General features: G+C 39.7%; 1 protein-coding gene across 10 annotated transcripts in view; it reads right to left on the bottom strand.

Annotated features, from left to right (window-relative positions):
* Positions 1-317: 317 nt before the first annotated feature.
* The window catches only part of PECAM1 (platelet and endothelial cell adhesion molecule 1), a 31365-nt gene continuing 15250 nt past the window's right edge, over positions 318-16432 (bottom strand). For 2 of the 10 annotated variants that reach the window (XM_032448215.1, XM_015879545.2), the window contains 6 exons: positions 15923-15950; positions 15397-15467; positions 14698-14754; positions 13538-13606; positions 10735-10791; positions 318-1853 (listed from right to left, as the gene is read on the bottom strand). In XM_032448215.1, the coding sequence (XP_032304106.1) occupies positions 1834-1853; positions 10735-10791; positions 13538-13606; positions 14698-14754; positions 15397-15467; positions 15923-15950 (302 nt within the window). In that variant the 3' untranslated portion in view covers positions 318-1833. Of the gene's footprint in view, positions 1854-10734; positions 10792-13537; positions 13607-13638; positions 13686-13734; positions 14402-14697; positions 14755-15396; positions 15468-15922; positions 15951-16432 lie in introns of those variants that run through there. The other 8 variants (XM_015879547.2, XM_015879546.2, XM_015879550.2 and 5 more) reach the window with 8 other exon arrangements.

The following is a 16432-nucleotide window of genomic DNA, read 5'->3' as shown; positions in this document are numbered from 1 at the left end:
CATGCACAGATGCTGCTCTGAAACTTCCTCGAGAGCAGTGCTTTTCTGTGCTTGGGACGTATTTACATTTGTAATTTAACACACAACTTACACAAATGTGAACACTCCCATGCTCATTCTTAACCCCACTTAACATATTTACCTGCTGCTAAACTAGTTCAAGACAACGGATCTAAGTGCCTCAAATTGCTTATTGCAGAGACGACATCTTCTGTATGTAATTTTATGAAGTCTATGTATGAGGTTCATCACTAAGGAAAAGCTTCACAGATATTCATTTGCAAATGGTCAATAATACGAACATTCAAGATCCAATGCAAAGTTCAATTCAGAGTTCTCTTTATTAAAATACCTTTTCACGTTCCCTATAGTAGTAGATTTGTATGGACATTTGTGAGATGCTAGAATGAACATCTGCCAACAGAAGAGTGCTATAAAGTCAGGTGATTGTAAAAGGTTTATGATACCAACAGCATTTGCATAGGGAACAATAAATTAGAGATTTTAGCCAGTAGCTGGAGCTGGAAAATTTAAACATTTGGAGTGAGAATATAAAACTTTGGTTTTGTATTTCTTACTGGTTTTGCACCTTCGGTGCAATGCTTAAAGCAGTAACTATATATGTATGTACAAATCCATGCCCTCGCTTTCACTATTTTCTAAGTGAGAACCTTCCTACCTGTGGCCCAGATCTTACAGTAATTTAATCTTCGCTAGGAAAAGGAGAGCAATTGCAGTGTCAGAGACCAGCTAGTTAAAGGCTGAGGGACTGTACTTCTTGTTTTGCTGTTAAACTAATGCATCTGAGATAAATAAAGACTTGAGAGATTAGATCCAGGTCCAGAACTGGACACATGACAGTGGCTTATCATACCGTAGAGAAAAGGGATAGGTATGAAGCTCCACACTGGACAAACTGGGCACAAATATAACTTCAGATCTCTCTTAAAGTCAAAGGAATAAACATTATACATACAGAGCTTTCAGGTACAAACTCACTGACCTGTGTATAGCATGTCCACTGACTCCAGATCTATATTTTGCATCTTCCAAAACAACTGTGACTGGCAATCATTCCCTGAAGAATCATCACAGCGAACTAAACAACAAGCATCAGAACTTTCAGAAGGAAAAAGCAGTTTAGCAAAGAATAAAGAATATTTGTGCCTCTACTGGCAGAAGCACTTGATAAAGCATTGAATCTCTTAACAGTTATTCAAGTTTTTAGAGAGCCCAGGTCTTGCTCTTTCGTCAGGCTCTCACTGTAGTGTAGCATCCAAGTGAGCCATAAATTAGCTGGCTCCAAGACTGGTAGCAGTCCAGCTGCTGCAGCACAGGGAGTTCAGCACAAGATGCAAGATCATCTCAAAGAACATGCATGGCTGTGCTGAGCTATGTTCTGCCATGGTACAATGTTACTGGTAACCAAGTCCGCTAGTTTAAAGCAAGCTTAGACATTTCTATATCCTACTAGCATCACAGTAGTCACTGCACTGCAGAAATATACTTCCTCAGATGTAGTTTTTCCCTTTATTTCCTCAGAGTATGGCAAATTAGGGGCTAGAAAAGCAAAATTGCATTAGCAGAAGAAATTACAGATGGGAACCCAGGTCAGTGGTTTCCAGAGCCACTTTCCTATGAGAATTTTTATTTGTAATTTTTTCCATTATACATGCTAGGAACATCTCTATTGTTCCCCCTGAGGAAATAAACTTTGAAAAGAGCCTGGCAAACTGATAAGTGCTGCAGAGCTTTTGAAACAGTTGCAACATCTTCCATCTTGGCTTGTTTTCTTCTCCCAGATGATTTTTGAGAAGGCTGTTCTAAGCAGCATCAGGACGCCCTTGTATTCTCTGTTGGCAAGACAACCACAAAAAAAAAAAGAAAAAAAGGGTATGAGTATAAGCAGCCCCCTGCCCTCTGCAGTTATTTTTTGATTAATACAAAAACATTAAATGTAACAGCATCTTCCTTAGAGCATGGTAGAACAAACTAATAAATAAAGATCCCTGGGGAAATATTAGCATTAAATATTTGCAATTACAGACTAGACTGCAATACCGTTGAGCAGCAATATCTGTAATGGTGCATTTACAGATAAAACCTGGATTCTTATGGTCTGAAAGTCCTTTACTAGCAGATGCCCACTTACCACAATCAGGCCCCCATCCAAAGCCTCACAAGAAAAAAAGCTTTCCCAAAAAGTGCTCGACTGTATGAACAGTGAGCAAGGCACTGCTAAGCTTTTTGACAGCATTCCTATTGCTCCAAGTAGGCTACCTGTTCAGAACACAGAAACCACAAGAGGCAGCTGAGGAGTCCTAACCAAAGGGGAAGCTCAAGGAGATCCCAAATTTCATAGTTTTTACACTACATGACAGAAATAATTCTGTCCACTGGGGCTTCACAACCATCAGGTCTTTCCTGACATCTGTTGCCAAAGCAAGTCTTCCTCCTACAAATATCTGCTAAGAGTACGTGGTGGCCTCTAAATTAATGATTTATTCTGTCAGCACCGAGGCGCCTAACTCCTTTTGTGGCCTTACCCCCAAAGGATTTGCCCCATGAGTCAGAGGCAGGAATTCCTGGTTTATAATGCAGTGTTTATTTCAGAGTATCACCTTGTTTTTCATATCCTGACTGCCTGAAATGCCCCCCTAATTTTAAATGGACACATCCTTCATCCTCATTTCCCGTCTGGAGCTATTGTGCCATGTTACCATGCACACTTAAACATATGTCAGGTCCCCCTTCATAGCTGCTGGCAACGTGAAGCAATTTCTATACAAAACACATTGGGAATAGCTCGAGTGAGATGAGAAAGTAGCTGAAAACAATTTACTGCAAATAGATCTACATTTTACAGGTTTCTATCTCAGAGAGTATGTTCTCAGGCTGCACAAATAGGTGGCTAAAAGGACGTTATGTTCTGACGGGGGCTGCCAGTCCTCTAATACTTGTAGGACAGAATCGAACAAACAAACAAACACACAAACACATTTAAGACACAATAGGGGAGGAGGAGATATGAAGTCAGAATGTACCAGTGAGGTAAATCTGACACAATACTAATTAGTATTTGGCGAAGCGGCTATCTCATTGTTAAGATATTTCCTTCAATATGTTTTCAGAAACTGGGACCGTTAAATAACTCAGAAAGATTGCCAGCTCTGATTTCAGGAAGGAAACCTCCTCCCAGTTCCTCTCTAAGTAATTCATTTCTTTTGCAAATACTTCCTATGGATGGCATTTAAGATACAAATTCTTGAAACAGAGGAGAAAGAGGGAAGTAACCCCCGCCCCAAAAACTTTGGTCTCATTTCTGAATGTCCTGGAAGTCCAAGACATTCAGGTTCGAGTTACCCCAGGCTGCAAAACCAGTGAGAACCTGTACTGCAGTTCAGCCTTTGCAATGAGTCTGTAACACAACACTTAGTGTTAGTAAGCAGTGCTTAGTGGTTGAGGCATGAGCTCAAAGCAAAGTTCCTAAAGTTCTATGCTGGATTATATTTATTTTGACAGAAACTACATAGGGACAAAAGGATGGGGGCAAGGCTTGCACTTATTAAAATGATTTTCTCCAACCTCTTTTTTTCCACAGAGCAGTATTCTGTATTTTCTGTGACTTCTGGAAGATCAGTGCAGAACTGAATAAGCTAAGAGAGTTTATCAGAGAGTTTATCTGAAGGCCTCCCTTCTCTCAAAAATGAGAGCAAAGCAAAAGCAACTTCACCTCATCCAAATACTTCATTTGGCTGTGAAGAGGCAGAACAGCTGGGGAGGAAGTTTAAGCCACTTGATCTCTTTATGAGGAGCATTTTCCTTTTCATGAGTAGGACCAATGATTCCTCATTTGGACCAAACCTCAGAATTATGTATTAAGTTAAAATGAGCTACAAAGGAGAGTGGTCGCGACAAAATAATGCTATAAAGGCCCTTAGTAGCTTCCTGCCTCTTCTCTACTCATCTGTGCTGCCTGGAAACCCTATAAAGAAATACATCTATCCAATCCTACTGCAGGTGATTCAGCTGCAGAATTCAAAGGCTGGTGGGATCTGTTTTTGCCATGTCTTCTAAAGCACTATTAGATCAAAAAAGGAGTTACTACATTAAGCATATGAGCAGTATCTAAACAGGGGACAGTTTCAAGGCAGCTGAGGAAGGCTGCTTCTAGGAAAACTCGCACGAGATACGCAAGCATCCTAAGCTGAATTTTCTCATGGGTGTTTCTGAAAAGGAGAATGATTTTACAGAGAATCTGAGTTTATTGCTCTCCTGCTGTACAGTGTTGTCTGTTTGTACAGACAACACAGAGAAAACACTGCCCTCAGCTGACACGTTTTTCCCTTGAACCTAACGTTACTTCACAGATTGCTCAGTCCAGCAAGTTGTAATAGCCCAATTAAGATGAAAGCGATTTATGTGGTAGTCAGCACGCTTTCACTGAAGCAGACTCATTATACTTTTGTGGAGGGTTTTTTTCCCCACTCAGATTTGGCCACAGGAACAGAAAACACAAAATATTCCTAAAGCTTGAGCCTTTTCTCCAACATTCTCTACAAATGCTCCTCCCTGAGCTGACACCAGATATCTGTCACAGCCACTTGACTATTTTTCCTGCTGTGCAGGACTGGAATAAACTTTCTTCTGCGTGACTCTCCAAGGAATGTGTGCTATAACCCAGAGGAGCATTCAGCTTCATCTATTTTTAGAAAACTGAGAGCAAAGAATAAAAACAAGCCTTTAAACTAAAAGAGACAATGATACTATAAACCCAACTGACCTGTTAATATACGTCTGTTTACTGTAACACAACCTGTGACCTCCAGTGCTCTGCCAGCATCTGTAAATAATACAATGGGCTGCTCTTATATCCCACAGGGATGTGAGCACTGATGGAGCCTTTCAAAACTCAAATGGATGCCATAAGCTGACGTAGACTGTGCTATTGTGATTCTTATTTATGAGGTTCTCTCTCTCTTTTTTCTTTTTAAGTTCCAAAGCCACAAAGTGGATGGCAGAATAAAACCATGCTGCCTGGTTGGAGGTTGGATTAGATAGCTTATCTAACGTTCATGGAAGTACTCCTGAAATGCATGTCCCTGCATCAGATTTCTTGAAAGCTGAGGAACAGCCCATTCAAGGCATTTAGTCTTTTTTTTTTTTTTAAATATATTGTTTTCCAAAGTTTTCTTAACCCTATAAAGCCATAGAACGTATTGTTCCTCAGCCTACATAACCTTCACAAAACTCCTAGCAGTTTAGCAGAGCTCCTGCACACATGGTGCTGATCTCACATCTCCAAGCAGCATAACCACAACGTATCTCTGTACTCTGAGATACCTCCCTACAAAATTTCCTATGTTTCAGCTCTCACTACCAGTCCATTAAGTCATCCCATGCTGGTGGATGAACACAAACCCAGAAGGAAACACTCAGACAGTGAATGGAAGTGACTTCCTTCTGCACAAGTTCAGATGAGTGGCCATTTCTCTTTACCTCATTTTTTTCACATATTAGGAAAGATCTCAGTTTTCCATATACCCCAATTACAGAACGTACATGTGTGCATGTATCCCAATCCCTACATTTTCAGTCGGTTTGATCAGAAACAAAAACTTAACGTGAGAAACATACATATTTTCTGTGCCCTGAAAGCAGTCAGAGGTGAACAAAAATGCTAATGATTTATGAAGCAAGGTATTAATGAGTTGCCTCTGTGACAATGCATTGTGCCTGCAGGAAGGAGGAAATGAGGAATTTTGTGTAAATTCTAAACTTCAAACAACGGGATGTTTGCTATACTCCAAAGCTACTAGGTCACAATAACAGATATCTCGCCTTGTAACCTGTCACCTAGATTCAAAGTAGTGTGGTTTTCTAGCTAAGGACCATATCTCTACTAGGAGAACGTCACAGATGTCCTTGGGAAGTGCTGCTATAGTGCCATGTGATTTCTACAAGGTACTGATCAGGTATGTCGCTGTACATCGTCTAACGGGAACACGATGTTCATGTTGATGCTTTTCTACACCAACCTTTTCACAACCTTATTTTTTTCATTCCTGTTAAAAATACAAAGAACATTTTCCTTGAATCGATCTGATCTTATTGTGATGAAAGAGAACAAAGGTTTTCAAATGATACCTGTCTTCCCCTACGGACAAAAACAGGGAAATAGAGATCAGCTGGATCCCACACAGACAAACTGGTCAATTTTCCATAGCAGGGCAAACAAGGAGTTGTATATTTGTTAACTGACTCAGAATTAAACAAGCTGAAGATCCAGTGCTGGTGACATCCAGAACACTCCCAGGTACAGGTGTTTTTATGGATTTCTGATGGATTTAAGTTCTTGGTACTTTTGGTTTATGGATTTTAAAGTTCAAATAATACATTTTTAGAAAGGGCACTTTAATGGCAGAAGTCTAAGACAGCGTCACCCTCTATCTGCTTCCCTTTATTGCTAACTGCTATGGAAAAGAGATGATAGCCCTAAGCAGTTACAATTTACAGTCTATCTCAAACCCATCTCCAACACTGCTGAGAACTACAATGCTAGAATATAAACAGAAGAAGCTGAACAGCAATCACATGCTACGTTCTGCCAAGTCTTTCACTGGAGTGCTAACTTCTAACCCAGAACCTTGGCAGGCAGTTTGGGAATAGATCTTACACAGAAGCATGTGCACAATTGTGCTTTGCTTTTTAGGTTCAAGTAAGGTCAGAAGCTCCCTGCAAATTTTTGTCTTACTGAAACCATCTGGCTTTGCCTAATTTTTGGCTGAAGGTGTAGATAGCACTGGGCTCTGGAATCAACGTCTCAGATGGAGGCTTTGGTCTAGAGCATGTCTTTGAAACCTAAAGAAACACAGTTTTATTTTGGAGAAAGGAAAGTCTACTTGCACAGTCTCAGACTGCATCTAACCAGCAGGTGCTCAGAACGCCTGACTTTTGAATAACATCATGAATCCTCCCACCCAGGGAGTTTTCTCTATGCTGGAAAAGGCATTCGGTGGGAACTTCTAGCTGAACAGAGAGGTATTATGCTTGAGCCTCAGTAGCAGGAAAGAATTTTAGCAGATTTCCTGATTGCTGGAACTGATTTCTAATAGCTTGTTCCAAAGTACTCTGTGCAATGGAAATTTCTCATGTCTCTTTCCACTGGGATATAGTTATTTTTCCATGGTACTTTGTTGGTGGCAATAGGATTTTTAGAATTTCCTGTCTTGACACTGCAGTTGCATATAAGTATATATTCAATTCTTTCTTCCAGACTTAGCAGCATAAAGGCAGGGTCTGCATTTAGTTCACTAGATTTCCACTTTCCTGATGAGAAGCTGTGAACAGAGAGCAGTTATCTTGCAATAAGCCACTGTGAGTTCTGTGATCCATGCACACGAAGATCGGTGCACAGACTATCACCGGCTTTTGTGAGCTTTGGATCTGATGCAGAGCAAAGGCAGAGTTCACTCACGGAGCAAGAACATGATTAATCCAGAACAGATCTGTGAAAAAGGGTGGGCCCATCTTCTCAGCAAGGTGCTGAGAGCTGTGCTGCCCCAAGAACTGGGAGCAATGCTAAGGGAAGGGGCAAAGCTGAGAAAAAGAGCCAGTACAGAACTGCGTGGACTTCCTGCCCTACTGTCTCTTGGGAAGATGAAAAATGCAATGGAAGTAAATCATGCATCTAAAGAGCCTCCACTCTCCCAGCCGAGCTGAGCGTCTGACACATCCTGTCCCCTCCTTCAGGAACAGCATCAGCTGCCAGCCTAGTCTGCTGGGACTTCGCACAGGCAAAGCAGGCAGCAGGGCCACAGTCATTTTATCACTCTCGGCAGTCTGTTGACTTAGACAACTGTCTGTTTTTCTTATGTCTCAGACAATCTCTGTTCTGAACAAAAGGCAACGGCTCCGGGTCTGGGTTGGATATTCCCCAGGCTCCCAATATGCTTTGACCTTCTCACAGGGCAACCAGAGAAAGCAGCATTTTAAGGAAATTGGCTTATCCTGATAGATGCAAAGGACGCTTAGGCCAAAGTGTTACTGACCTGACTAGAACTAATTGTGAGCATTCCCCACATTGCCATTTGGGTATAGGATTTGATTTGAAGCCGAGGCTTGAAGCTCTTGGTATTTTCTATAAAATACTACATGTGCAGCATATTGCTCTAGAAAAAGTTCTACTTAAACTAACCTTTCATCAACAGTTCCAAGGCAATTTCATCTGCCTGAGTTGCTTCCAAAGTCAAAACTACTATGAAAAGCATCCTCCCTGCACCTCTCATTATTTCAAAGGAAATCTAGCTTCCACCTAAGGAAACTCTTTCACAAACAGCACAATTCTTTGACTTTCAGGTCAAAATACTCCTGATTAGACTTTAATGCTACAAAAAAAACCTTGCTTTTCTGACTTATAGGGTTAACTTATTGGAGTTAAGTTAACCCTATGCATATCTGAGATTCTGAATGTGAATCTGATAGTTTGTTTCTCAGACCCTTGTCTGTCTTTCAAGTAGCATCACCTCATGCCTGGCACTCAGAATAAGGAAAGCAGCGCAGCAGAGAGGATAGGAAGTATTGTCATCGTATGATTCAGACACTGAAATGATAGTAACAGGAGATAACATAGTTGATACTGGAAAAACAAAAAGAATAATGGCAAATGCTCAACACATCACAAAAGACTTGGTGCTTGGGAAAGGTCAGATGACCAAATTGCTTCTCCACACTCCATTGTATCTTAATGAACTGAAGCTACAGAAGTAACCTACAAACAATAATAAAAAGTATTTGTAGATCTTAGATGTTCTGCTGTCAAACAGCGCAGCTGACACCAATTCCCCAATTCATGTTATTTCCCCAGAGGTCAAGTTTGTCTGAACCATTAACGTCCTGAATCAGACTGTACTGCCAGGCATTTGCCACTAAACCTTAAAGAACAACCGAAACTAATGAAGGTTATAAAGGCAAACCACCTCGTGCAATACTTTGTATTTTTCAGAATTAGCCACTAATATACTTGTATTAACACATTAAAGTACTTATGAAAATTTGATTCCTCCACAGCATTTTTACTTTGCTACTTTGCAACCAAATTTGATCAAAAATCAAAATGAATGTTACCTTTCAGCAGGCCGAAACAAAGCTACAGCCATGTGATGCACTGCTTATCTATTTCAAACACTTTTCCTGTGCATCAGTCAGGAAAAACAGACGTGATTAAAACAATAAACTGTTACTACGTTTCCAAGAATAACTGAAACTGTAGAACTTTGTGCATAAAGGAGCAGGTGGAGAGCAAAATTAAGGGGTGTTTGCGTGTTATTTGGCTAGTTTAGACCAGTCTGCCAATCAGATCTCATTTTACTGAAGTTCCCACCTTACAACAGTTACAGCTGTTATTAAGTGCTTCAAATTACAGCTCTGCTGTGCCATCATTTGAGTTTCACAGCAACTCATAGAGCATCCTTTCCAGTATAAAACACCTTGTTTTATCAAAAATAGGAATGGTGGAACACATGATATTCAGCTTCATACCTGAGCACAAAGCAAGGGAGGGTGATGGAATCAGCTCCTGCAGCTCATTACAAGTCCTACCTACACTCAGTGGAAAACTCTCCAGACCATTAGTGAACCAGGGCCTGAAATCAGCTCTTTTCTCCTCATGATGCGGCTGGGCAATTCTGCATTAAGTGCCTTAGCCTGTTCTTTGGTGTAAAGGATGATCTGCTTTCCGCTGGAAAAAGAAAATTACTGCAACTCACAGGCTCAGCACCAAGCCGGGAGTTTGGGATTCTGAAATTCAGTTCCCAACGCGGTCACTATCTGAGTGCATTGCCTTAAACAAGTGACCTAATATCACTGTTTATTCAGCTGTAAAATGAAGATAAAATTGACTTAAAAGGCATCACAAGGGAAAAGCCAGTAATGTTTTGTAAAGTACTTGGAGACCCTCAAATGAACAGTTCCTTAGAAACATAATACTGCGTTGGAGGAGGGTGGTAAATGCCTTATAAAATAGAGACACAGCAAACAAAACCACAAAGATCAACATTTAAACATGCCACACAACAAAACCAGTCAATAATATGGGTGGCAAGAAAAAGCGAACAGTTCATAGCCCTAATATATATAAATCTAGACAAAGAGAAAAGAGATCTTTTCTGATGTAGTCTTGGATAAACTATTAAGAATCCATTTTCACTAATTGCCTCTGAACTCATTGCTGCCAGAACATTTATAGATAATAATTGATAGGGTGCTGCTAATGCCCATCTGCAATACAATGCCTGAAATCTTTGCCACAGTAAATAAGAGTTGGGCAGAAGGGCCAGGAGATACAATCTGAGACATTTTTTATCATGCTTAAAACATCTGCAGATGGATTTGAATCACAACATAAGACCCTAATCCCTCACAGGGTATGTTCAGCTCCAGATCCACACCCTGACATGAGCCAAACTGCTCAGTTAACACAGTGTTAATGGGCTGATGAAGCAGATTTTACAAATATTAATCTCACTGCATTGAGTATCGTCGGTTTGTATGAAAACATGAATGTGTCACACAGTTTATCAACACCTACAATTCCCTTGTTGCTATTTGGGGTGTTCCAGTGTGACCTGGATCAGACTTTACAGTGTTTCTCCCAAACTGCTCAGACACAAATTTAACCCTAATCTCTATACAAACACTTCCTTTATATGTTTAATTTTTCACTAGCTTACTTACCATTATTAGCTTTTCTGATTTCACTATAAACTGTTTCAGTCCCCTTCTGTACAGGAGCTGGAAAATGTATTGGCACAGAATCAATTTCTTTTCTTTTTTGTGTTTGCCCTATGAAAAGCTCCTTAAACAAACAGAACACACTGTTTTACCTTCAGAGGAAGTAGTTACATAAGCAAAAATTAACCTTGTGGATTCTGTACAAAATCCCCCTCCCCCAAACCCAGACTACAAAGTTCTGAGAAGAATTTAACAAACACAGACAGAAGTTGAATGTCTGCGGCACTGGGATTTAAAATGCAATGTTAGCCTTGGCCATCCATTTTTCAGGCTGCTGGGGTTACAAAAAGCCTGGTAAACTTCTACTTTTGTATGAGCTGGAAAGCAAAAAGCTCTTCCTCTTTTTCCTACCCAACAAATCAAATGTGATACCAAACAGCATAACTACAGTTACTCCAGTGAGGAAAGGCAGAGCCTTGGCCAAAGGCTTGAAAGCTGAAGAAGTCAGATTCTCTACAGCCAGTATAAACACTGTTCTGGCAACTAGGAAATTAGAACAATTTCCTTGATTTCTTGCATGGTTCTACGTGAATAATAAAGTAAAATGCTCTTGAATGATGAATATAGAAAATGACTTTCATCAGTTGACATAAAGTCCCATGCAGGCAGGGCTTATGAGCTTGCTGTTTGAGGACCTAAAGGCACTTTAAGAACACTGACTAATTTTGGTTGAACAAAGTTTCTTAGAAATCCTCTGAATTCTATCAGTATAGCTTTCATCACTAAAACAAAAAATTAGTTTTTTCTAACTTGAAGTAAGATAAATACAAAGATACAATGGCTGATCCTCGTTTTCAGGAAACTGAAAAGAGAAAACAAATTTCTGGATACCAGATCCTGCACACGAGCTATAGAAACATTTTAAGAATTCAGACACTGATCTGCAGACAGACTGAAGATCAGAACAGTTGCTGCTTTGCATTGTTCCGAAGACCTTCAGTGTTTCTGGCATCACATACTAATTTTCTAAAGCTAAACTAATTGTTGTTAATTCTATTAAGTGCTCTTTAAATGCTGGGACCTACTGCAACAGAGTTGAGCTGGAAAATGCCCATTAATTTCAACAATAGTAGGAGTAGGCACTTTACCGAGTGCCAAATCACAGCTTTCGTGCTTGCTGCTTTGGCATGAACTTCCTTTGCAAAATAGTCTAGAGATCATGAAGTGCACATCAGCTGCTCTGGGACAATTGCTTAAATTATCAATACAATTTCCAGTTTAGCAAGAAGAAATCTTTCCCGAATTTTAATGCAAGTTGGCTCCTTTTGCTTGGAGCAAACTTTCTTGAGCAGACTACAGTCCTAAACCTTCTCCCGTTGTCTGTGGAAGACATGGTGGGAGGTATTTCCTCAGCTTGCTTCTTTTCTTTTCTTTTCAATCCATTTCATTACATTTTGACATAACACCACTGCCCATGTTATTTTCTTTGCTAATCTTCCAGAAGTTGTCTCAGTGCTGAAATTATGTGCTGGGAGAAATGACTGGCATCATTTGACATTTTGTTCCCACCCTACAGATGACTAACCAGCTACAAAAGAAAAAAAATGAAGGAACATGTTGTTACCCATGGTTAGTAGTTTTCCCCTTCTAACTTTATGGATATTTCCTGTCCATGCTTTAGCACTGGCCTTTGTGTTTGCTCATGTTAATAACAAAAGATCTGAATCATTTTGTCTATTTTTATATATATTTTTAAATACAATGATGCTTTGGACTCCATAAACCACTGCCTTAAAATTTTGTATTCCTTTACTGTCAAAGACAAAACAGACATTCTTCTACAAATGTGTTCTGAGATGTTGTTCAATTGTTCCAAGTGACCCAAAGGCTATGGCCTACATACTGCCATATTTATTGCAGCATTATTCTCAATGAACGAAATATGATTCTGCTGCTCCTATGATTAGTACTGCTACTTGCAGCAGTAGCAGAGAGAACAAATAAATAGGAATTTTCATTTAAATTGTAGTGTGGTAGCACACCTTTACCATTCTACCACTGCACTGTGCAATATGCACTCAAACATTTGGAGCAATTCAGCATTTTAGCAAAGTGGATTAACACCATACTTAGAATACAGGGAAAACTCCGTGATGAATGACACCAGCATGTCAGAAAACTGAAAATGAGCAGGAAAATGGGCTGCTCCAATAGAGAGACCTGCTGCCAAGCTCAAACAGAGAGCACTTTGCCCAGACGTCTGTATCCCCAATTAAACAACTATGCTTTTGGTCTCTGAAATAAGCTCACTCCAGGCTGAGACTAAATCCACCTTCTTTCTCCCTTCTCTATCACAAGTGCATTGCAGCTTGTACTCTTCCATCAGTTCCCTTATAAACAGAAGCAGTTCTTCAGATTCCTGTTCTCATCATTAACCTATCCTGTGGCTGAACTCAAACAGCCTTCAATAAATTTTGGACTCTTTTAACATGAGGACTCACAGTAGGCTGCACTGTTCTCAGAGCCACAGCTCCAGCTGGGAGCTCAGTTCTGCATAGACCTCATGTGAATGGGATGGGCAACTAAATGAGAGAATCCTCGAGGAAAAAGGGTTGCAATGAACAAGAGCATGGTTGTCACAGCATTATCTAGATTAAGGAACACTATTGGCACAAAGCTGTCATGCACGCAAAACACAACCTGCTCTTACTTTACCAGATGTCAATGTCAGACCAGCGTCAGGGAGTAGCAACAAACACAGAGTTACTCCCAAACCATAACAGTAGAGGCCAGACAACTTATTTACCTCTATGAGGATCAAGCGTTGACACTTCAACTTCAGTGTACTCCACCTCAGCACTCTCAAGGTCAGGTCCTGCCCCAAAAATACCAAGAAGATGTTTCTTTGTAGCACTGCATGCTTCACTTGAGCTGTGGGCCTGATCCTGCTGCCACTGAAATTAATGGACATATCCTCATTTACTTTGTTAGGTGCAGGATCAGGCCCTACTTATGGCAGATGTGAGTACAAAAAACTGCAAGTCTTACTCAATCCTAAGGTTAATTTCTAGCTCAGAGGCACTAGACCAAATCAAACCACATTTCTGAAACTGCGATGTAAGAATTGCACCTAATCTCTTATTTCCCACTTAACACTTTCAAAAGCATCACAACACAAATAAAGCAGGAAACTGACTGAGATTTTCTCCTATTCCTGCTGCAGCTAAATGTCTTATCTTTCTCTCCCTACCATTACAATATCCTCCTTTTTCATGGCTGCTGTGGCATGACACTTCCTATCCTGTTTTTGTCATGTTTAAGTGTTACTTAAGCCCTTCACAGCCTTCCCCATCACCTCTCATACTCTCAATTTCTGACTTGCCAATAAGCAATTTCAGCACTTTCCCTCGTGCTGCTGTTTAAGCTCTCCATAGATATCTACAATGGCCATGCATCCACCACCTCAGAATGCTCCTCTGCCACAATGCCTACAAAAGGTCAGGCAATGATTAGACAGTTGATTTGCTATTTCTCCCGGCTGAGTGGTACTGGGTTGCTGGATACAAAAGAGACAAGAAACAACTGCTTTTCTCTGCTCTCTTTTCCTTGAGTTACAGAAGGATTTTTAGTGGATTTCTGTGGTTTTCACCATCTTCAATGTAACCTGATCCTAAAAGCTGAAGGAAAAGCTATTGCCACACAAATGCAGTATAGACAGTGTTATTTTTAGAAGCATATGAATAAAAGGCTTCTATATCTAGTGGAGAGATCTGCAATAGCCTAGTTGGTTATTGTCATTTTGTGCATAAGGAAAAACAAATACGTTTGGCAAAGAAGAGTCTTCTCTGTTATCAGAGAGAAAGAGGAGAGACTAAATTTAACAAATCTCGATTGCTGCTGTAAGGAAACACTACAACTTTCAATTATAAAATAATTTTTAAATCTGTTCTTCAAGTATGAAATTACCTTTATTTTCATCTGTTGATTTCATGTGATTTTCACCATCTTCAATGTAACCTGATCCTAAAATATTCAAGCAAAATTTGAGCCAACAAATATTTTTTCTATCCAATCAAATGAACGAGTTACACAACTGCAGTTCCTTCTGCCATTATGTTTATTTACATGAGAAATTTTACTTTTAGTTTCACATGTAAAAGACAGTCATGTAACACGGGTGGGAAGAGTATGGCTTTTTAAATGATCAGCTGAAAAACCTCAAGGGTTAACCTTGCTCATAGCAGGTGCTCTAATTCACCCTAACTAAGATCCTGGAAAGTGACCAGTAATGACAATTTAACATTGCTATTTTGTGGTCAGACTATGGAACCACAACTCAAATTTCGTTACTGAGCTCATTTTCTTGCAGCTATGTAAAACTTCTCAAAAAGAGAAAATAATTCTCTTTTTGCCATAGCTTTCCATCTGTAGTAGTTCCCTGACAGATGTGCCTAAGCAGATTTGTAACCAGAGTTTGTATAAGATGTGCTCATAAAAGCCATGCAAAGACAAAATGATAGCAGACGCTTAGCAGAATATTATTGATAATCTTCTGGATGCTCAAGAAATGGTGCCCTGTCCAAAATACAGCCATGCAAGTCCAAAACTTTAAATAAATATTTATTAAGGCCCACTCACTCATAGTCTTAAAACAAAATATCCTACCAGAATAGTAGTCTCCATCATTGTGCTGTCTTGACAGTTTTTCATTTGTTGAGTTTGTAGCCAAGGCAGATCTGAAAAGCAAATGTATAGAAGCTGATGTAATTATCCAAAACAGTCAATAGAAACAACACGATGACATGAGAAGATCAGTAATTGTCTACGCTGACTGCCACACTTTCTTAACCACTGGAACTAATGGAAAAATTGCTTCTGTCTTTAAGAAAAGCACAAGCAAACCTTAAGGTCAAAAACAGACACCCTTGCATTACTCTTCTTTAAGACTTCAAAATTTTTAATTCCAAATCTACATCCATTCAAACATAGGTCTCCTAACTGGCCTTTTTCTATTTTTAGACAATTTCCAGACTATTTCCTCATCCTGTTGTTGTGTTAGCAGGTGGTATGCAAAGCCCAACTATCCATTGTTTGCAGGTGTGTGCAGTAATAAGCCATATACTTGTGGTGAAAGGCCTCCAGCCTTTAAAACAGAAATATTTCACCATGACGAAAAAGCAAGATATCTTACCGAGACATCTCTATGGATGGTCCTTTAGCTTGACAAAAAGAAAGAATAAAAGCATCTGTTAATACATAGCATGAGTAAAACAATTTAAAAATAGAAATCAAAACAAAAATATAGTTATTATCTGCCAAAGTCAGAGTAACTTCTCTCAGCGATCACAGAATGAATTATGTAGCATCCTACATCCTGTTTATAATACAGCTCACTTAGATGTCTCTTTTGCAGAGAAGCTAAACTCTAAAATCCAACATTTCTCAACTTAAGCTGTCTGGGACATCCAGAGACTCCATTTCCCCCCCAAATTTTGTGAAGTATTGCATATCATAGGATGCTCATTTAAAATTACAATTTTTACTTTTTGAAAGAACAAGATCTGTAAGAATATCTTAATGATAAAAGACAAACGCCTAAGTGAAACTATATTCACGTATGGGGAAAAGAAGTCTAATAATTTTAACTTTGCCTTATGAGGACTAGAGAATAATGCCACCTACCCCAAGCTGGGAGTCTGAA

Source organism: Coturnix japonica, chromosome 18 (genome assembly GCF_001577835.2).
Source record: "Coturnix japonica isolate 7356 chromosome 18, Coturnix japonica 2.1, whole genome shotgun sequence".
NCBI classification, from domain to species: Eukaryota; Metazoa; Chordata; class Aves; order Galliformes; family Phasianidae; genus Coturnix; species Coturnix japonica.
This window is presented reverse-complemented; position numbering and strand designations above follow the sequence as displayed.